General features: G+C 51.3%; 1 protein-coding gene across 1 annotated transcript; it reads left to right on the forward strand.

Moving 5' to 3' along the window:
- The first annotated feature begins 2,162 nt into the window (after positions 1-2,162).
- Positions 2,163-22,041, forward strand: LOC116948706 (uncharacterized). Its single transcript, XM_032965678.2, has 6 exons — positions 2,163-2,506; positions 3,757-3,825; positions 5,415-5,680; positions 8,440-8,650; positions 8,901-10,974; positions 20,006-22,041. The coding sequence occupies exons 2-6, from the start codon at positions 3,799-3,801 to the stop codon at positions 20,494-20,496; spliced, it is 3,069 nt and encodes a 1,022-aa protein (XP_032821569.2). The 5' UTR covers positions 2,163-2,506; positions 3,757-3,798; the 3' UTR covers positions 20,497-22,041.
- Positions 22,042-22,065: the final 24 nt, after the last annotated feature.

The following is a 22,065-nucleotide window of genomic DNA, read 5'->3' on the forward strand; positions in this document are numbered from 1 at the left end:
ACACACAAACACACAAACACGTAAACACGCAAACACACAAACACGAAAACACACAAACACACAAACACGCAAACACACAAACACGTAAACACGCAAACACACAAACACGAAAACACACAAACACACAAACACGCAAACACACAAACACGTAAACACACAAACACACAAACACGTAAACACGCAAACACACAAACACGAAAACACACAAACACACAAACACGCAAACACACAAACACGCAAACACGCCGCCAGCGGCCTGGCTTGTCGAGACGTTATGCACACACACGCGCACGCGCGCGTGTGCGTGTGTGTGTATGTATGCTGAACTTCTTTTGCGCCGTACGTCGCCAAGCGTGCTCGTCGGAGGTTTCGTGTGGCTTAAGGTGGCCCCAGGGGAGGTTGCTCGGGTTGGTGTGGCTCGTGGAAGCGCGTCAAGATTCACCCTCTCACGTCACGAATCATCCCTGTGAAGGTTCTGTTGATTTGTTCTGTTGTTGTTCCGTCTTTACCGCCTCGTCCGCCACCGCTCTTGTTTCGTGAGCATTCCTCACTCGTCGAGAAAAGTGAACAAAACCATCTCCATCTCAGTCGCAAGTTCCAATCGGTTGACTTACACCGCCAAACTAAAGAACGGCCAATTCCGTGATTTTACGACCGCAAAGATGATCACCCCCCGCACCTCCCGCCACACATCTTTAACTTGGTCCTGAACGCGTGTGGGCCAGCTGTCGTGCAGCTAACCCACACGCGTGAGCCAGTGCCTGGCGCGTCAGGCAGGTCAACACACCGAGTGTGCATTACAAGCGCCGCGCACGCGTGGAGATTCAATGGGATAAACACGACCGCTGGAAACTGACTCATTGGGAACACAAGTTAGCCCCCCCACCCACCTACCCCCCACCACCACCCACCACACAGGAGGGAGAGCGGAAATTGCAGCAACCCCCTGTTGCAACATCCCCATTTTGTGCAATCCGAGTCCACAGGAACTTGCGCACCGGCGGACTGACGGGAGGCTACGTCTCCCGATCAATGTGGACACCTCGCCACTCCAAAATCAGAATCTTAGTATTTTTTTACCTGGAGAAATCCGATGACCCTATGAAGCTCTTTTTTTCTTACAGGTGTCCAGTAGAGATGCATTGGACTTTATTAGCGGTCTCACTGAATGCACGTGTTTCTCCACTGAACTGTTAATAAATGCGTCTGCTGTGTCTTCCGATAGTTTTATGACTTTGGGTGAGAAAAGTTTTCAACCGAAACACTTTAAAGGCACACTTTATATTTCTGTAAGTACTGGAATAAAATTATCATCTAATCACACTTTTACGTGAAGGCTTTCCCATGCCGCGTTAGTTATGGGATCGTTTGACCATACTTCACCATGCTGGTAAGTGTGGGTTGATGATGGAGAACCACAATTGGTTCAGATAAGCACTCGCCACTGATGTTAGCCGTGGACAGCAACTGATCTCGCGTTGCCGAGTTAATCGTCCAATGCATTGAGACTGTTGCCACCGCCGCTCCACCCCTGGTTTTTAAACGAGTCCACGTCAGTATTGTAGCACCCAACTGTTCTATAGACTTGCAGAGCACTCTCAATAGTCACAGAACAATGAGGACCACAATGCACCGATACAAAAAAAATCAAGATTAAACTACTCTAAAAGTGCCGTAAAATGTTGATTCAAGGGCCAAAATACAAAATGATGAAGTTGCTGTGTATCGACAGTCGCTAGTGAGACGGCTGACGCTGCATCTGGTGCTTCTGTGAGACAAACTGCAGTGGTTGCTGTTCTGTGTCTGCAACAAAGTCCTGCGGACACTGCCAGCGGCCATGCGGCCAGGCCACGTGTGGTCCATGGGCCACGTGGTCAGGACTCGTGAATGTTAAAAAAAATAAAACATCTTTTCTCATCTGTGGTCACCTGTCAATGATTTTCAAACTTACAAAATGTATGCTGGGTACATGGATCGTGTATTATCAGTCTTGAATTTCGAACGTCGTTCTGTTTGTTGAACCATCGGTTTAACTAATTTTGGTATCGTTTTTTTTTGTTATCACAAATATGGTGTTTTATGGAACGATGTTACTGTGCGTCACTTAAAAAGAACAAGGTGCTTGCAATATTTCCACCTTAAAAAACAGAAGTCCCCCCCCCCCACCCATTTCTTATCGTCATAAAACCATTTTCCTTCCCTTCAACAAAACGGGCCCCACATTCCCCAGCAACGTAAAGCCGAGCCTGCGGTTCCGACGCCGCTACCACCACCACCGCTACCACCACCACCACGCCAACAGCTGACTCCATGGAATCTACACGCCGCCGTTGAAGCGACCGTCATTATTATCTCACGTGCCGACAACAAAGAAACAAAAAATCGAATCGTCGCCGCTCACGCGAAATCTCAGCCCACGGACACGGATGACGGAGCGTACGACAGCCTTCCATCGTACGAACAAACACCCAGAGTCTGCAGCGGACACTGCCCTACGAACGCAGAGGTAACGAGCGCGTCACAGCCGCGCATTTGCAAGATATGCTGTGGTCTCGTACGCTTGGTGGACCACGCAAAATGTTTATAACCCCCCTCCCCTCCTTAAACCTGCCGGGCTGGGATGCGGTCAGGAGATGGCCTCAACAACAACAACAACACGTGGGTTGGCCCGTGTAGAGAGTTGTGAGTGTAACTCCCGCGCGATGGGTTTCCGCTCTCTCTCGGCATTTCTGTGGCGACGATTAACGATTAATCCGCGTGTGTACGGCGTTGCATACAAGTAGACACAAGTTCATGCTAGGCCTGTGGTATTCACGCTGTAGACGTGAGTAGATTACGTGCTCACAAGGGGGTATCGATCGTGTGCTCTCCACGGCGATCAGTGTGTGATGGATTTGTTTTATTATTAGTATTACTCTTACTACGACGACTATCATTGCGCATTCTGCTACGAGCTCGGTGACCTACGTTCGATTCTCGCCCGTGGCTTACATCTTTGGTGATGCCATGAGAAAATCGTGAAGATGTAAATCTTCATCAGGCCCCGTTGTGCAACTCGTATCCACGATCTCTCTCTGCCATCTCTATGTTTACGTGCCATGAAGATGGACCATTGCCTGAAACGTCACCCATTACATAGGTTTTTTTCTTTTAAGGCAACAGTGTTATTAAAATATGCGTTGGGTTTTTGCTTGTATAAGTGGCGCGTGATATCTAATATATATGCAAGCCCGTCATTATCTTTTCAAACTTAGCCTAATATTCACATTATTTTAAAAGTGATGGGGACTGAGCCAGTTTATGTTGCGAGACATTGCATTCCATGTATTCAATTTCTGCTGTGACGCGGTCGCTCTGCTCTGACTTTGTTTAACCGTGCTCGCCGCATTTAGTTTTTATCCTTTTTAAAGTCCCTCTGTTTCAAGGTCGCTGACCCGGGTCTCTCTCACGAATGAGACAATCCTGATATCTTTGGTTCTCACCTGGGTTAAACAACATAAAGGAACCCGGACCGGTCTTGGGCTCCATCGTTACCAACCAGCATTGACCAGCGAACAATGTAAAACAATTGCCGTGACCAAAACACGCACCTCCGATTCGCACGATTGGCTACGTACGGTGCGAAGGAAGTTCACCGTACATACAATGAAGGCGGGGGATGGGGGGGGGGGTGTGCTGGCTTCATCCAGCAGTGGATTGACAAAGGGCTGTAAACTATCGTTCGTTGTGTTGTTATTCGTTGTGTTGTTATTCTAGGACGAGCGCGCGCCGTCCACCGCACGCTGCTGGAGCGACGCGATGGGGGATCCGAGCGAGATCAAGAGGGTGAGTGGTGAGGATTGCGATCGCATCCGCCACCACTGCTCCACGCACGCCTCCACGCCCCCCCCCGCCCCACCCTGTTCCAAGCCTCCACGGGACGAGACGAGGCGGCGTCAGGAGATAAGGCGTCTCGCCCGGGACTGGACCGGGCTCTCGTGGCGAGCGAGTCGGCGGTGTCGGCGCAGTCGCCAACGCCAACAACCGCCGCCGCCACTTATCGCCACGTACCGCGTGGCGGTGATGTCACCACGACGCTTGTGCCAGGCTAGGTGCACTTTAAGGCCACGTGAAGTGTCGAACGCCCGCTGGCAGGGGGTCACGCGACAGACCCCAGGTGGCACGGGTCGACTGAGTGAGACGACTGGCTGATGCACCACCTGTACCCCCTACTATGGCAATTTGCTGTGTTTTAACCGCCCGGCGCTCCGCTCGTTGTTGTGAGCGTCGCTCCTCTGCCCTTCGTTGTTGCCAATGACAGCATCCACACACACACAATAGCATAATTTAATTAGATGTTTTATATACTTCAGCTAACGTCCAGCTGTGAGATTTAGGAACATTAGGTTGGCTCTTGATTTTAAGCTTGGCTGACAACGCTATTAATGTTTCTGTGTAGCAGGCCATTGGGAAAATGCAGCATCCTCTACTTTGTGGATAAATTCGGGCGCTTGAACGTTTCTCAGAAGTAGTTTTGTGATATAATCCAATGCAGTACATCTCGAGGCGTCAGAGCAAAGGATATTTGAGATAATTGCTCAGGAAGGAAGTGATCACACACCAAATACGAGACAATAGAAAAATAACGCAGTTTCGTCAATACTGGTCGCACAACGATGAGACTAGGACGTGGAATAGATGCAACTGTGCTCTGGTCTCTTCTCGTGGTTTTTTTCCACTTAATGTGAGAGATATTTTTATATATATTTATATACACCATCTGAAAACAATGTCTTGAATGTGGGCGCATTTACAACTTTCCCGGTATGAGCCGTTGCCCAACTTCGGTGTCCCAACGCCCTTCTACCACACGGGGCGATGCGCCGCCCTACCGGCCTATTCCAGGACGTCAATAATGTGAACTCACTCCCCTTTTATGCCTGCTGTGAATTTGGAGTTTTGCGGGACGGCTCTCTCTCTCCTTCGTGGTCGCGTGGATTTTTCTCCGGGTCCTCCGGTTCTTTCCCCTCCACGTTCAGAAACAACATCACCACGCGTTTAAGAGTATTTGGCTGCTGTTATTTTCCACGTAATGAGCCACTTCAGGTCACTTCTGAAATAGAAGCTATATAGCTCAAGTTGGCCTTACCTGATGACGTAAAAAAAAACATATTTACATTTTAAATACTCTTTGGTTCTTTCGGTAAAGTCACGTAGGTAGAAAATTATCTATTAAATGATCTATTAATTATCTATTAATTATTTTTTACCCACGTGACTTTACCGAAAGAACCAAAACAGTGTGGATTCTTGCAGTTACCAAAGCCTCAAATCAATTTAAAATAGTTTCTCGATGTTGATGGACGGCGGGGTAAAGCCCTCTCACACGTGTACCCCCCCCCCCCCCCTATCGCGGGTCCACGCACCCCCAACAGCGGATCGTGGGGGAGCTGCGCCGCTCGGCGCGGGCGCTGCACGAGGCGCAAGTGGCCTGGGCAGACGGCCCCGTCGACGGCGAGGACGAGCGCGGCCTGGCGCTGTGCTCGGCCCTCGAGGCCGCCTTGGTGCACGGCCTGCGGTCCCACCTGCTCCGCGCCGAGCAGGCCTGGCTCCCACTGTGGAGGTGGTGGGCCCCGGGGCCCCCAGCCGCGCCGTTGCCAAACCCTCACTTCTGGCCGGTGTTGGGCGCTGTCACACACAGGTACGTAGGCGCACGTGCGTGCGCGAGCGTGCTTGTGTGTACGTGCTTGTGTGTGTTTTGAACCGGTCCTGGGCCTTCCGCTAGGTCGACTCGGCCTCAAATGGTTACCTGGAGCAATGAATGTGTAAACATCGCCGCTAGGGGAGACAAAGGCAAAGCGGGCGTGGTTGTTGATCGCTCATCCAAGCACCATCCAGGCTCGCGCCTGCTTAGCTTCTGAGAGAAGGTGACATTGGACTGCACATTCCACGTGATTTTAGTCACAGGCCCGTTACAATAATACACGCGTACATGCGTACACGTCAGTGCCGCATTATGCTCGCTGCAAAGTAGCGACATGTGTAGTAGCTACGGGACCCGCACTTTGAAGGACCCCACGCTAAATGCTTTCAAGCTATCAATTCTGGTTCAGTGATTCTGCACTTGCTCTATCACTATAGTACTATACTGCCTTCAACTTTTATGAACGACTGCGTTTTAAGGTTAGCGATTTCTCGTATTATCTGGCTATATAGCAAATGACAAAAATACAATTACTTTACTGTGCAAGTAAAATTTTTATTTTAATATTTATGTGTTTTTTTTTATTTAGAGCTCCTTTATAACATATACTACAGGCCCCGCACTAGCTTAATCCGGCACTGGTACACGTACAGTTCTGTTTGTAAAGCCACTGCTGGTTGAGAATCTTCCTACAACGTGCGGTTTGTGGGGAAATTTGGCCATACTTCACCACGCTGGTCAGTGCGGTTTGGCAAGAGAGCATCGGGGTGGGGTGCAGGACCGTTTCAGACATCACTCACCACTGATGGTATCCGCGGCCGGAAATCAAACCCAGGTTCAACGGGCTCATAGCACGGAGCGCTGCTAACCACTGCACCACCGCGCCACTCACAGGACAACCCACATCATGGGGTGTGTGATGAGTGACAAGCCACCCTCGCCCAACGATTGCATTCAAGAGTTCGGTCAAGAATCAATTAGATGCACGTGTAGCTGCAGAGAAGACGACGAGGGGGAGGGAGGAGGTATAATTTTGGGGGGAAGTAGAGGAGGATTCCGTGCCTCTCCGGCAAAACGGATAAATCATCGTTAACACACCCGGGGATCTACCGTAGTGCTGGCGGAGTGTTAACGATACATCCTGCTTTAATTCCCCCCCCGCCCAAGACGCTTGAAACGTGGGAGTTATTCCTCTCAATTTTCGCCAGTGAGGCATCGCCCCGGCGCCAGCAGCAGCAGCAGCAGTAAAAGACGGCGCGCGTGAGGTCTCACGGGGGGCTAAAGTAACTATCGTAATTACGGAATTTGCTGCAGTGGTTCCTTTCACCGGGACGCTCCGTTGCCTTTTTTTATCTTCCAACGGCGCTCGAATATTCGTTAGCCGGCGGGTGGCTCCACGTGGGGTGGGGAGGTTTTGTCTTGGGGGGGGGGGGTAGATGGGGGGGTGGGGGGTAGATGGGGGGGGTGATGGTGGGGGTAGTGGGGGTGAGTGAAAAATTAGCGTCGGTGTGGCGGTATTCAAATTCGGCGAGGGCCATCGCCTAAATCGCGATGAATAATTCAGCGGGGGCTGAGTTACAGTTTGGCATTCGCGCCGTTCGGTCTATTAGCGGCGGGCAAAAACATTTGTTCATTAAACGGAGCGTGCCCTTCGTTTTAATGTGTGACCCGCACTTTTGCGTATTATTCTAAATAAGGGAATATGCCGCTTTACCGCGGGGCCGCGTTGGTAACTTTGTAAGTTATAACCGAACTCCGCTTGGCTGTGCCATGCTCTGAATTATGCAGAACTCTCTAAGCAGTAAAAATAGCGGACAATGTGGAATTAACACAAGTTCGGGCGTATGATTTAAGCCCAGGCTGGATTTTTTTTTTGTAACACAGAAGCAATTCCGAGCCTAAAGTGTTGGCCAGTCAGACCAGCGATTCACCCTGTACCCCGATGCATCTTGGCGAACTCAGAGTAGAACTGGACGAAGACAGCGCGACGTCACGTCACTTCCTTGACACGACCTCCCGTGACATCCCAACAACATAGGCCAGGCCATTGAAGAGAATGTATCATTCTCATCTCCAGTGCAGTGGCACAGGGATTGGGTGTGCAGGCGGTGCAGCTGCACCGGGGCCCATGGATCGGAGGGGCCCAGGCGCAGGGCTATGAAGCCGGGGAGGGGGGGGCGGGGGGGGAGGCGGGAATTGGACCGGGGTGCCCCATTTCATCCTTGCACCACCAGGGCCCATCCCAACCACGCTAGCCGTAGCTGCGATCGGCCCGTCGGCAAACGCCACTCCATTACCACGACGCTGTTGCCCAAAACCGGCGGCACAAGACGACGATGCAGAGATCAACGACAGTAGGGACAGTTTATTTTGCCGACAGCTGAGCTATTGTCACTTTGCAAAGTAAATCTCTCTGCGTGGCAGGGCCCCAACCACCGTGTGTGTCGTGGGTGTCCAGACGCGTTTAGATTTGATAAAAGACACCCACAACAGGTTGTGCCCCTGGTCAAAGCTATTCGTATGTAAGGTTGGGCTTTCCCCAGCACGGTATATACTGCAGCATGGCAACATGCATTAGCAAATACCGGGTTCCTGTGCATCTGTAATGTAACCAACAAGCACCGGGAACTGGTCACTAGGAGGACAGCTGTGAGAAAGAGCTTCATAGCTCATCGGATTTCCTCCAAGATAAATAAAGACTCTGATTCTGGACTTCTTTTTCACGTCGCGATTCCGCCTCTCTTGTGTTGCCTCAGCAACGTGATGGAGCAGCTGAACTCGCTGAAGTTCGTGCGGACAGACGTGGGCCGCTGCCGCGCATGGCTGCGCGTGGCGCTCAACGATGGCCTGCTCGCGTGCTACGTCGACTCGCTGCTGTCTGACGCCGCCGCTCTCGCCGAGTGGTACGAGCCCGGGGCCCTCCTCCTCGACGCCGAGCAATCGCCGGCGCTGCTCGACGCGCTGCAGGCGAGTGCCGTCAGCGATGCTTGCGCGCGGTGCCGCCACCGTTGTCCTTCCCCGCGCTTTCGATTTCAATGCTAAATTCTCCTGCTTGATATGTAAACTCCTTTGTCAAGGCGCTTCACTTCTCTCACCTAGCTTAAAAGACGCTACGAATCTTAGCAGCGTTCATTGAAGGGCTGTCGTCCCGACAGTTCTGTTCCTTCACCTGAAGAAGGCTACTTGTGTTGTGGCCGAAACGTCGTGAGAATTTTATTTTATTTTATTATGTTTTATTTTCGTTACTTTGTTTCCATTCTACGTGACTTTACCGAAAGAACCAAGTAGATATATTTATTGTTTTAAATGGATTAAATGGTCATCGGTACTGGACATGAGCACTGCATCTGTGCTTCACGCGGCTCTGCGGTTTCTCTCCGGGCAGGGCCTCGACTCCGTCCGTTTCCAGCTCTCCTATCGCTCTGCGGCGCTCGACCAGTGGACGCCGGGCCCGCTGGCGCTGGCCGGCCTGTGCCCTGCCGAGGAGTCGCGCGAGACGGCGCTCGCCGAGCCGCCCGTCGCGCTCGGCACGACGGACGGGAAAGATGGCGACGCAAGTGGTCGGCGGCCTCCGGTCGGCTCGCCTGAAGCCGAGCGGGTGACAGAAAGAGATCGGGCTGATTCCACGTCCGCGGTGGATGGAGTCGAGGCGGAGCGTGAGAATCGCACTTCCCATTCGCAGATCGACTTGCTGGTCGGCGGGGGCGTTGCCCGGCCGGCGGCCCGAGAGGCCGCAGAGCCGAGCGGGGTTGCGATCGTGCCATCGGCCAGCGATTCAGACTCGGTGGGGCCTGCGGCCGCGACCGACCGAGCGGGAAGCGGGCGCAGAGAGAGCCCCACGGCGGAGGAGGCGACTTCGGTGGCGCGCCAACAAGAGGCACCGCCCAAGGGAGCTGCGGAGAACAACGTGGATTCAAACCCATTTGCAAAGATGCTCGCGTGGATCAAGGAGGCAGGGCTAGCAAGTGGCGACCAAGGGAGGGAGGCTTCATCCGGAGAGCCCCCAGTCACCGCGGATGAACGAGTGGCGCCTGACGTTGCGGTAGAATTTCCAAGCTCCGTGGCGTGCGAGGCTGACGGCAGGGAGCAGAAGGTGAGCGGGAAGGAAGCAAAGGCTTCCTCACACGAGCCTCCTGTCAGCGTCATCGACCGGGCTCTGTCAGGTGGCGATCACCACGATGGAATGTTGGATGGCGTTCATAGCGACGCTGAGCTGGAGCTTCCTTCTCCTCCACCGACGGAGCCACAGCAGGGGACTGTGAATCCAGAGGCCACACGCGGCTGCAGTGAGACGATCGGGCCTTCGGATGCGACGGATCATCGTGAACGTGGACCCGAATTGACTCCCAATGTCGAGCGACAGGACGAGAGAAAGGCCCATCCGTCGCAGCCACTCTTTATGGAATTTTCGGATTTGAACGAAGAAATAGATGCCGGCGACATTCTGTTCTCCAGACATCTGCACAGTCATCCCAAAAAGAAGGCTAAAAAGCCGAGGAAGACAGCTCAGGGTGTTGTATTTGAAGATCCAAAGGGTGCAAAGGAAATGCCCTGCAAATCTAAATCGGCGGTGGACGCCAATACGGGCAATGCTGGGGAGCCAAGCCACGCAAAAGGAGGGCCAAATCAATCATCGTCGGACTGCTCGAGAGAAAACAAAAATGTGAGCTTCTGCAAAGAACCGTGCCCTGACTTGAAAGCAAACTTGGGCAGCGATCGTGAAAGTCACATTTCTTTGCCGGAAATCCAAATCTCACACGTCAGGCAAGGCGACTTCACAAAGAGGTCAGGTCAAGATGAAAACACCACAGCAGACCCACCGTCCCAGTCTCCAAGAGGCACCGGCGTCGTGGTGGAAGGAGACAACGCCCCACAAAGAGCCGGAAACACAGGCGGCAGCGACGAGGTCGACTCGACGCACAGCCCGAACCTCATCTCTGCCGCCGTCAGCAACATCGCCAAGGCCTCGGGGTGCCTCCCCACCAACGACTCGAGCGATGATGATTTCTATGGCCACTACCCGGACGGCTCCGGCGAGGCGGAGCCACTCGGCGGGGCCAGCGGCGCGAGGATCTCGCGGACGAGCGCGACACGGAAAAGCAGGAAGGTCACGAGGAGGAGGAAGGACCTGGGTCCGACCAGAGCGGCCGCCAGGGCCGGGGAGATGGCGGTGCCGGCAGCGGTAGCGGCGCTCCTCCCGGACGTCCAAAACCGGCACCAGGGCGGCCGGTTGTCGTGCTCCTCCATTGAGGACGATGACATCGTGGTGGTGGTTCACAGGAAGAAACAGGGTGAGTGGAGGCTGAGGCCCGTGAAGGCTTGTGCCCTCCAGGTGGAGGAGGCTGTACATTTCGCCTCGGGTTTTCCGGTTTCAGGCGATGCTTGCGGGTGGATTCGTTGATGATTGGTATACAAAGGCAGCGTGTGATTGATTGTTGTTGATGATGATTGTGGTGTCGGTGGTGTGGGGAGCGGTCGTGCAGCGGTTAACGCACTGAGCTACGAACCTGACAACCCGAGTTCGATTACCGCTCATGGCCAACACCATTAACGATTATCTGAACCGGTCCTGGGCCTCCCCTAGGTCGACTCGGCCTCGAAATGAGTACCTGGTGTGATGTGTAAACATCGCCACGAGGGAGACAAAGGCGGCCGGGCGTGGTGCTGGCCACCCACCCCCTCGCGAGCCGTGCCGGGACACGTCACTAGAAGGGAAGATGGCTGATGGTCAAAGTCGATCACGGGAGTGGCAGCCAATGGAGTGGCAGCCAAGGGAGTGGCAGCCAATGGAGTGGCAGCCAATGGAGTGGCAGCCAATGGAGTTGCAGCCAAGGGAGTGGCAGCCAATGGAGTGGCAGCCAATGGAGTGGTAGCCAAGAGGACAGCCGCTGAAGGAGATGCGGCGATGAAATCAGTTTGTGTGTGGGTGCTTGGCGGATCGTCGCTTCGCAGGAACGCGAGAGGTGGTGGTGCCTTGTGGGGAAGCCTTAATCCAGCAGTGGATCGACCGTGGCACGGTGATGATGATGACGATAATTTATTTAGCAAAAACCTCTATTTTCTAAAGAAAAAAATGACAATTTCTGACATTGAGCATTCCCAAACTAATTAGATCGCACGATAATCCGATAGAAAGGGCCAGGTTGTTCCCTCTCCCTGCTCGTAATTAAAGCACGAGGGGACATGCACTGACCAAAGGGGACACCAGAGATGAATGTTCGCTCAGTATTTCAAATAGCTGATTCTCTGAATGGAACGTCACATTATTATTATTATGGTGACATAACACCTGCTGGTTATTGAGAAAACACCGTGGTAATGGTTTTAGAATTTTTTTTTCATGACAATCAAGAGGCCGGGCATTGTGCGCCTTTTATTATGCGTCGGGTTTCGTTTGGGCGTTAAAAGAAAAGAAAAAAACGCGTTCATAAAAGCATAAAAGGATGGTCGGCGCTTGTTGTCGTGGTGGAACGGAAGAGTGGGAACAGAGTGAAACTGCCTGGATCAGGAGGAATAATTAAAAACATATATTAATACTAAGGGTGGAACGGTGGCTCAGTGGCTAGCGCATTGCTCATGCTTTAATTATTGTAACAAAAAAATCTTTTGAAAATTGAGATTTGCTAAATAAATCATTGTATTACTGGTTCTTTCGGTAAAGTCACGTAGAAGGGAAACAATAAAATAATAAAAATATAAAACAATAAAATTCTCACGACGTTTCGACTGCAACACAAGCAATCGTCATCAGGTGTGAAAACCACAGCGAGAAAATGTTTCTTGCTGCGCTTTTATTGTTTATATATTTTATTATTTTATTGTTTCCCTTCTACGTGACTTTACCGAAAGAACCAATAATATGAATCCCTGCAGTCACGAAAGCTTTAAATCAAAATAAATCATTGTCATCGTCGTCGTGCCATGGTCGATCCACTGCTGGATGAAGACTTGCCCCAACCCACCTGAGTTCGATCATTTTAATCGGCCACAGCCAACATCAGTGGCGAGCGAATATCTGAACAGGTCCCTGAGCCTCACCCGTCACCAATTTGCACATACCAGCATGGTGAAGTATGGTAAAACAACCCACACGACTGACGGTGGCAACAGTGGATTGCCATGGACTATACACATATGATTATGATCGTGATTTATCACCTTACCAAAGTAAGCTTCACTGAGTGTCAAGACTTCTCCTGGGAGTTTCCTGGATTTGGGTGTCTGGACACTTCCATCAATCCGTGCTGCGTGGGGGCGGAAACCGGAGTGCCTGGAGAAAACCCACACATTTGTGGAGGGTAACAATGAAAGCACTGCACATACATACAAAGCAAATCCAGTACCAGATATTCTCAGTCACTGTTGGCAGCACTAACCAGGCTGAACCTCTGTTTGGCTTCTGAGATGTGAAGAGACGGGGAAGGTTCAGGGAAATAAATGTGTCTTTCGATAAAACATATATATGCAACAACAAATTGCGTGTTCGTAAAAGACACTCTTTAAACGTCAAGCAGTGCTCACCTGAAACTCAGTTCCATTCTATTCTTGCTCATGGCAATTAGTTAATGAGATGAATGCTAATGCCGAGGCCTGCCAGCCACGATGAGAGGGTGCCTTCGGGAGAGAATTCGTGTAGTTTTGCTCTTTTTCCACAGAAGGAGCGCAGTTGGTACATTCGAAGACCATGTCTGATCAGTTTCTGACCCTTAGCAGGGCCTTTTAGAGGCATTTGGCTCCACTGATCACATCTGGATTTGAATTAGCGACGTCCATTTCGCCCAGGTGACGGTATTAGTTGCACTGGACATCTACTGGACATCTATGAAAAATTGCTTTATCAGATCATCGGATTTCTCCGGTATAAATAAATACGCTAACTTCTGATTATTGTGTTTAAGGTGACATGAAAACACACAACAGGTGGGCCACCGCGAGAAGGCTACCCCCCCCCCCCTTTAAACTCAGTGGCGATTATGTGCACGAATAACAGCCGGGTAATATTGTTCACCTACGATGAAAATCACTCGGTATGCACCCAATCTCGTCAGACCTCAGTAGGTGGTGCGTCTACTCGTAGTAGTTACAGTCAGAACGAGAGATACACTGGATGTGGCGTGCTGTGTACGGACATATTTTCCGGGACGCTGAACCAGACAGACCCAGCTGAAATCCATCCCTGGCTTCAGAGATATGCAGAGAACAGCGCAGCAACAATCCACTGTTGTACCAAACTTCTATGCTCACGCATTTACGCTCCCCGCTTTCATAAACCCGTCCATGACCGGCGTGGTGAATTATGGTCGGATAACCAGTGCCACTAGCCACACGGTGCTTAGAGAGGCCCTCATCCAGCAGTGGAGTGACGAGAAGGGGCTGTGAACAACGCGGTTTGCGTCTGTCGTCCGATCGTTACCATGTACGCCAGCCCGTAAGCAGAGCATCACGTGGCCACTCAACACGTGTCTGAGCGATCTAATGACAGGCTCGTTAATCTGTAGGGGTGGGGGGGGTAGACAGACTCCCGTTTGTGTCACCGCTGGCTTGAAGACCTCTTCAGGACCACAGGAACTGGGGAGCAATGGGACTTGCATTGTGTTGCTCTGCTTTTTCATGATCCTTTCTGCCCGTCGTAACAAAAAATAAATAGGCACATCAGTGTTTTGTGAAGCCGCCTTCAAATTCATTAAACAAAAATAAATGAAAACATAATATGAATATGATTAATGGGAAATGGATCGCAGAGCCACGCTGTTTTTGCCTTCTCTTTGCTCAATTATCGCACAGCCCTTCACCTCCTGATTTTATTTTGATAAGCGACCAATAATGGCTCGCACGGAGCAATTTGCAGGAATTGTTTTGACGGCTTTTTGAATTGTAAAACGGTAAATTGATTAAATATTTTGCTGCTAATTAAAAAAGTATTGATTCATTGATTGTCATCCTTTATATAGCCAGGTGAAAGCCCAGTGTCATCCATTACTGCTGTTGGAAGACAGACCGGGCTGACTGAAACCACAGAGATATGTCATTTTTCAATATCAAGGTGCTGGCCATTTTAAAAAATGTTCGGCTCGGGCTATAATCTGCTGTACAGAATGGCCTAATTTTGATATAGATTATATGATAGGGCACGGTCTTTAATGTCCACTCTGCAGCTGCCACCACATTTTGGTAAATCACCATCATTGTCCTAATTCCCATAGCAACGTAGGCCCAATGAAGAGGTCCCATTGCCCGAAACGTCAACTATTATATATTTGTTTCCCTCTCCGCGCCATGGCATTATTGACAAATGTGTTGCATTTCTGCCACGGGTACAAAAATAGGCAATTCGGTGAAAGGTTATTTGATTCTTCGCGTAGCTTTTCACTGAATCCATTTATCGCGCGGCGTGCGCGTCCGCCGTTGGATAGGACGCAGGTGAGCAGCTGTTGCTCAGGAGAGCACAAAGCCACCCATCTCTTTCGGTAATCACGCTGTCATCTTGCGGTGCATTGTGGGAATGACCGAATGACGGCCGTCGCTAGGGCTCCGTGATTCTGGCGACCTCCTTCCCCTGGGATTGTGGCAGCGTTACACAATCACAGAGGTGGGAGGGGGTCAGCGAAAAAATGGAGTGGCTGGAGTTTTACCAGGTGGCTCAGAGTTCAAAGCGCTGATCTGACATGGTATTAACCCTCTGAGCCACCCAGCCACATTTATTGCGTCGTCTGTCTTACACCGGCAACATGGGTCGTCAGAAGTAGATGGTTGCGTTACTTCGCCAGGGTCCACGTCAACCCGCGGAAGGTCAAAATGTCAGATTAATAAGGGTCCTCGGTGGCTGGGTGGATGAGAAGTCGGACAGCGGAGCCGGCACCGTTGAGAACCTGGGTTAGAATCTGGGTGAGAATCTGGGTGAGAATCTAGGTTAGAATCTGGGTTAGAATCTGGGTTAGAATCTGGGTTAGAATCTGGGTTAGAATCTGGGTTAGTATCTGGGTTTCAGTCGCCTGCCACTCAGCCAGGGTTCTCAAGTGTAGCGGGCTTGTGGTGTCAGCCATAGAATTCCTGCTCAGAGAATTCAGTTAACTGGTTTGCACCCAATAATCTTAGAGGAGGGTGTGTGAAAAAGTGTGACCCTTATTGCCTTAAAAAGGCCGCTGCGATGATTTGCATGAGAAATCACGTAAGAAATGTGTTTTTTTTGTAGACCAATCTCTGACACATACGGTGCATTTCCCTCTGAGGTTTTCAAATGGATTCTTAATTTCATGGCATAACGTATTGCGCATAATTGGAATCAATTTTGTGTCTTCGGGGTTTGGGGGGGAGAACAAGCAAATCGAGGGAACAGGATGTTCTACTGATGGATCACGAGAAGGAGAGATGATTTACAAGAACAAGGACTGGATGGCTGAAATGGCGAGAGACTACGGGTGTGGTGTGCCATAGGAGGGTCCCAGTTTAGTTAAAGGGAAAAGTGTTCAAGACGGTGGTGAGGCCGGTGCTGTTGAATGGGGCCGAGTGCTGCGGCACAATACAGAAGGAGGACCAAGCTCTGGCAGTGACAGAGATGAGGATGTTGCGGTGGATGTTGGGTTTAACTAGGAAGGACAGGCTGGTAAAAGAAGACGTGAGCGGAAGGCTCAAGGTGGTAGAAATCGCAGAGAATATGAGAGAGAAAAGGCTGCTGTGATTCGGTCATGTTGAGAAAATTACGTGGGTTAGAAGGTGCAAGTGATGCCAGTGGAAGGAAAGAAATCAAGAGGAAGGCAGAAGGAGAGATCAGGGGGGGGGGGGGGGTGATGTGGAGCGATCGGGCACGGTGGCCCGAGGAGCGGAAAGAGAGATGGCCCAGGACAGGGCAGCGTGGAGAAGGATGTTCTGCTTCCCCTACATAAAAAAAGAAACTCTCCAAACTTCTGCTTGAGAAACCTGGCACGGTTTGAGCTATTATACAGAGCTATTACCCATCTTGTGGCATGATTTAAAAATCTAATATGCATGTAAACTGTAGAAAAAAAACTTTATATTTGTTTGAAGTATAAAAAATGCTCTTTATTAATGGCAGGAAACATTATTGAGTCTCAGGACTCTCTCTTAAGAGCGTCCTGCATTGGGATGTTTGGCTGATTCTATGTATGAGTGTTTGGCGTGTTGGAGTAAATCGTTGGACCTGTATTAAAGATGATAACGCTTTGAGCTCTGTACAGATCAATTCAATAATCCACGTTTCTGTAATGCCATTTCCTGGCCTCAGAGCTCACCGGGTTTAGGAGTTTCACAAATCGGCGTGGTCCACGAACCGCTTGCTCCTGAAGAACTCCATTGCAGGCATATGCCACAGTGGCCAGCAATAAAAAGACGCAGCCATGTGACTGACGGGTCTATCAATTAAAGCCAAGGCTTTATTCGAAAACATGGCTATCCACGTATAAATTAACCAGTAAAAACCCCACACAGATGCGGGCTGATCAAACAAACGAGACAAATTCCGAGCTATTGGCTCACTGCCTCGGAGAGACGAGGCAATTCTTGGCAATGGATTATTTTTTTCTTGCCGACATAAAAGATCGAGTGACACGCCAACAACAAACAACAATAACAAAACCGGGACAGAGTGGGGAGGGCCCTTCGAGAGGTGGGGTGGTTGGGGGGGGCGAGAGGCCCCCTTTGTGTCGCCGGGAACGGCCAGCAGCTCACAAACAGCCCCCTGGGCAACCACGGCCAATATGCCTCACGCTGCACACCCCGCGGGCTAATTAGGAGTCTGAGAGGCTTTAAGTGAGGCCGCAAGCTGGGCTCTGAAAGCTCATAAGAGACGGGGGCCTCACAATCTGCCTCGCTTTCGAGTGCTTAATTTTCTTTCTCGTCTACGTCTACCTACCTCTCTCCCCTCTCTCTCTCTCTCCCGCTCTCTCTTTCTCTAATCTAACAAATGACAAAAAAATACATTAGTTTATTTCAGAAGGCAAAGCAAATGGAAGTAAATTGCGCCGTCTCGGTGAAAAGACCGCTAATCAAACTTTAAAAAAAGCTCTCCTCTCCACCGCCGGAGCCCCTAAAAGGACACGACGAGCATTCTGCCAGCGAGGCCGCTGTGGTTGCCAAACGCAGACGATGATAACAGCGATACAAATAATAAAAAATACGTGACAACAAAGGAGGAAAATAAATCACCTCCTGCTTCTAGATTTGAAGCTTTCGTGACTGCAAGGATCCATACTCTTTGGTTCTATTCGGTGAAGTCACGTAGGTAAAAAATAAAACAACAAAAATCACGACGTTTCGGCCACAACACAAGCGGCCTTCATCAGGTGAAGGGACCAGACTGTCTCGAAGACAGCGCTGGAGTGAACACAGCCAAGCTCAGACCGCGACCTTTAAGCTGTGTGAGAGGAATTAAGGTGCCCTGACAAAGGAATTGGCGCGGTCTGAGATCGCGGTCTGAGCTTGGCTGTGTTCACTCCAGCGCTGTCCTCGAGACAGTCTGGTCCCTTCACCTGATGAAGGCCGCTTGTGTTGTGGCCGAAACGTCGTGATTTTTGCTGTTTTATTTTTTACCTACGTGACTTTACCGAATTGAACCAGAGAGTGCACCTCCCGCTTGCTAAGAGCTTCACTCCGGCTGATGACGGCACTGCCAAGGCACTCTTCCTCCCTCCTGTTTAGGGGCCTCGGGGCTCATGTTCGCCGAACATCTTTAAGCGTCAGCGAGGAGGAACCGCTACGTAGTAGAGTGGCAGTGTTTGCTGCTCTCTCTCTCTATCGATGCCAACTATTGTCGGCACAGACCTCAAGCAATCAATCGCATTTGTAGGGCTGCTCACGTCATTAGTTGCGTTTTCCGCTGTTGGTCTTTGCTTCTGGTTTTTTTGTTTGCTTAATAGTTTTAAAGCTTCATTTTTTATTTCGTCCCAAAGTATCTCATGGTCACTCTCCGAGTGTGCGTATGTGTGTGTGTGTTGTACCGCGGGTTGTTTGGCACAAAGTCCGACGTTTCTCCCCACGTTCTGGGAGCTTTTTCAGGAGCTGAGTGGAGTGAGTCTTTCTTCGCGGTCGCGCTGGATGTGTTTCCGGGCAGCACCGCGTGGAGCACGCGTTGTAAAATTCTGGGTTTGCATGCTCCTGGGTTTGCATGCATGCCCCAGCAACTTATGATTTAACCGCATTCTCACTTTGGAGTGAGTTGGTGATCTCGACAACATTATCCATATATTCAGAAGGTAATGTTAAACAATATGAGATTATCTTATAGTTTTGTTTTTTCACGAAATTTGGCGTTTGTTTCCTGCTCAGAGAATTGTAGATTTTGGTTGTATTAAAGGGTTGGGCCATAGTGTCGATGAAGAGGCCTGTTGATGAGATTTCAGAAGTAGTTCTACAAAACCATCCTGCAGGCCCGTTCTCTGACACGAAGTGGTGCACTGCCATCTGCGACCGTTCCGACTGGACATGTCTCCATCGTGACACCAATGGCATGATCACGCGTGGGAGAGAACGGAAACAAACGAATGCCTAAAACGTAGACTCTGATTCGTTCCCAGGTGTTCAGGGGAACCAGGGTGGCGAGTTGTTAACTACCTCACCTGGTATGCAGGAGGTCATGGGTTCAATGCCGACCCTGACGCCTGCTGTATATTTCGAGTTTGCGTCTCTCTCTCACCGTGGTCGCGTGGATTTTTCTCCGGGTTCTCTGGTTTTTCCTTCTGCATTTAGAATCAACTTGCGTTTAGATGTATTTAGCTGCTCTAAATGTCCACGCGATGATGCGCCACTTCGTTGAGCTATCATTTGTGATAGCCAGGTCGCTTATGAAAAAAAAACAGCTATAAAGCTCAGTGGGCCTTGTCTGGTAAAAACAAAATAAAGTAAAAATGTTATAGGTTTAGTTTACTTTGCTGGAAAAAAGCTCACAGCCCATGGAGAGAAACGTCAGACATTGTGACACACAATACGATCCATACGAGTTAGATTCCAAAATGAAGATGGGGGTGCCATACTTCTATGGTTGCAACCTGTCTGCGTCTGACCCGAGTTTGACCAGGGTCAGACCTGGGCAGGCCAGGAATCGTCATCTGTGTTCAGGTGGCAGTCGTTGTTTTGTGCACAGATCTGGTACCGGTGTCGCTGTGTTGAACTTTATTCCAGTTTACTGCACAGTTTTGACAGACCTTGGCCAACTGAGACAAACGTCCGCGTGTGGTCAATCCGTGGAAAAAGCTGGTGATGACCGCAACACAGCACAGCAACGGGCGCGAAAACCTACGCGGTGGCGGCGGCAGTCTCGCGTTTACCTCGTTGCGTTGAGCGCCGTGTCATCTGCGTCGCTGTCGGCAGGAGGAGCAGAGGATCCGTTCGGGGGCGTGCGCAAGATGGGCCTGCTGCTCAAGCGACGACGCATGAAGACGTGGAAGGAGTACTTCTGCGAGCTGACCGCGTCCGAGCTGCGCCTCTACCTCCCCGACGGCCGAGCCGCCGACAACCCCGCGCCGCCGCCTTCGCCGGTCGACGCCGCCGCCCCCGCGGGAGAGACGGCGCTCCCGTTCGCCGACGCTCCGGGCGAGAGGCCCGGCCGTGGAGCGGTGGCGGTGTCGCTGCACGACGGCTACGTCCTGCACAAAGCGTACTCGCTGCGGCTGTGCCAGAGCGTCGCCCTGCTGGGCCTGGCCAAGCTGTCGGTGTACGCCGCGCCGGCCGACTGCCTCGAGCTGAGCTTCGCCGGGCAAAAGCTCTTCTTCCAGGCGGGCTCCGCCGACGATGCCGAGGACTGGGTGGAGAGGCTGCGGGAGGTCCTGCACGAGATGGGGCACCGCGCCGTGGATGAGTGACGGCGGTCAGCGACGGTGGCGGTAGCGCAAGTCGGCACCGTAGCGACCGCTCGTCGTCTCAGTCGGTCGACCCCACGGCACCTCTGGGTCTGACCCGTGAGACGCTGCAGGCAGGCCTCATAGTGGACCTGGCCTGGCACAAGCGCCATGGTGATGTCAATGCCGGTTCGTGGCAAATGGCGGTTGTTGTAGGTGGTGCTGGCTGGTGGTGCTGGTGGTGATGTTGATGATGATGTTGGGTGGTGGTGGTGTTTGTTGTAATGATGGTGGTGGTGGTGATGGTTGAGGTTGTGATCACTGCAGTGGTGGTGGTGGTGGTGGTGTTTGTGACAGTGGTACATGCAACACAAGCAGAACCCTCTTGGGTGTACATGCACATGCACGACAGCCTTTTGCCAATCCACTGCTGGACGAGGGGCCTCCTCACGTCGCGGGTTGTCGAAGGCAATGAGCGTAGACTTGGGAGCACAGAACTACAGTACTTTACAACAATGGATGTTGCTGCACTGCCCATTGGTGCCCGCAACGGGGGGGTACCTGTGGGATTGTATCCAACACCCAGTTGCTGTTTGCGCCGGGTGTGCTTGTGGTGGTGGTGGTGGGGCATATCTGAGGTGGGGTTGGTAGCTCATGCAGGGGTCGTCACGAGCACCGGACTTTGAACATGCAAGGATAGGAGGTGGCCAGGAGATGGCAGTGGAGCAAGTATGATGATCACCTTCTACCTATAACATAGACAAAGATCCCCCGAGTAGCCTTAACAGACTTGTTGGGGCAAGTGCCGTTAGCACCCACGAAGGCCGGCACGCCTTGCTTGCGAGGGGGTGGGTGGACAGCACCACGCCCGGCCGCCTTTGTCTCCCTAGTGGCGATGGTTGCACAACTCACCATGTACTCATTTGAGGCTGAATCGACCATGGGGAGACTCAGGACCAGTTCAGATAATCGTCACTGGTGTTGGCCGTGAGCGGGAATCGAACTCTGGTTGGCAGGTTTGTAGCGCAGTGCGCTAACCGCTATAGCTACCGCTGTCCATCTGCTATCTACGGATACGCACACGTTGTTAAGAGTTATACTCAAGGTATACTGAAGGTTGGGGGAAATGTTGTCAGGCGCCACAGATTCCTCCCACTCATGAAAATATAAATCAAGGAAGTGGTCGAATTCCCCAAGCGGGACACTCCTAAGAGGGCATCTTGAGACTCAGCGAAGCCTCACCTGGGTAAATCAACGACTAGCGGGGACTCAGAGACGACGATTATCATGGTGGGGTTGGCTTCGTGGATGATCTCTTTATTTAGCATCCCTCCCAGCAGTGACATTACACAGTTGTTGTACGAGTACCACGTCATGAGACAGGCACCTCTCCGTTGGGAACTGTCACGACTCACTCTGCACCACCCTCTGTGCACCCAGAGGATGTCCGCGAGCGATGACGTCACGCGAATGGCACGCCTTTCGTACGGCCTGCACGACAATCAAGTCCACATGTTCAAATGCCAGATTTGGAATATTGCAAATTCAATAAAGAAAAGCTACATTCGTTCCAGTGTTATATTTTTTGGTGTG

The sequence above is a fragment of the Petromyzon marinus genome, chromosome 34 (genome assembly GCF_048934315.1).
Source record: "Petromyzon marinus isolate PM22_M1 ecotype Great Lakes invasive population chromosome 34, UKy_Petmar_22M1.pri1.0, whole genome shotgun sequence".
Taxonomy (NCBI): Eukaryota; Metazoa; Chordata; class Hyperoartia; order Petromyzontiformes; family Petromyzontidae; genus Petromyzon; species Petromyzon marinus.

Excerpts from the sequence above, each read along its gene's own strand:
- LOC116948706 (XM_032965678.2), top strand. The coding sequence starts at position 3,799 with ATGGGGGATCCGAGCGAGATCAAGAGG. Across the intron at positions 3,826-5,414 it reads ATCCGAGCGAGATCAAGAGG|CGGATCGTGGGGGAGCTGCG; the intron begins GTGAGTGGTGAG and ends CACCCCCAACAG. Across the intron at positions 8,651-8,900 it reads CGCTGCTCGACGCGCTGCAG|TTTATTTTATTATGTTTTAT; the intron begins GCGAGTGCCGTC and ends TGAGAATTTTAT.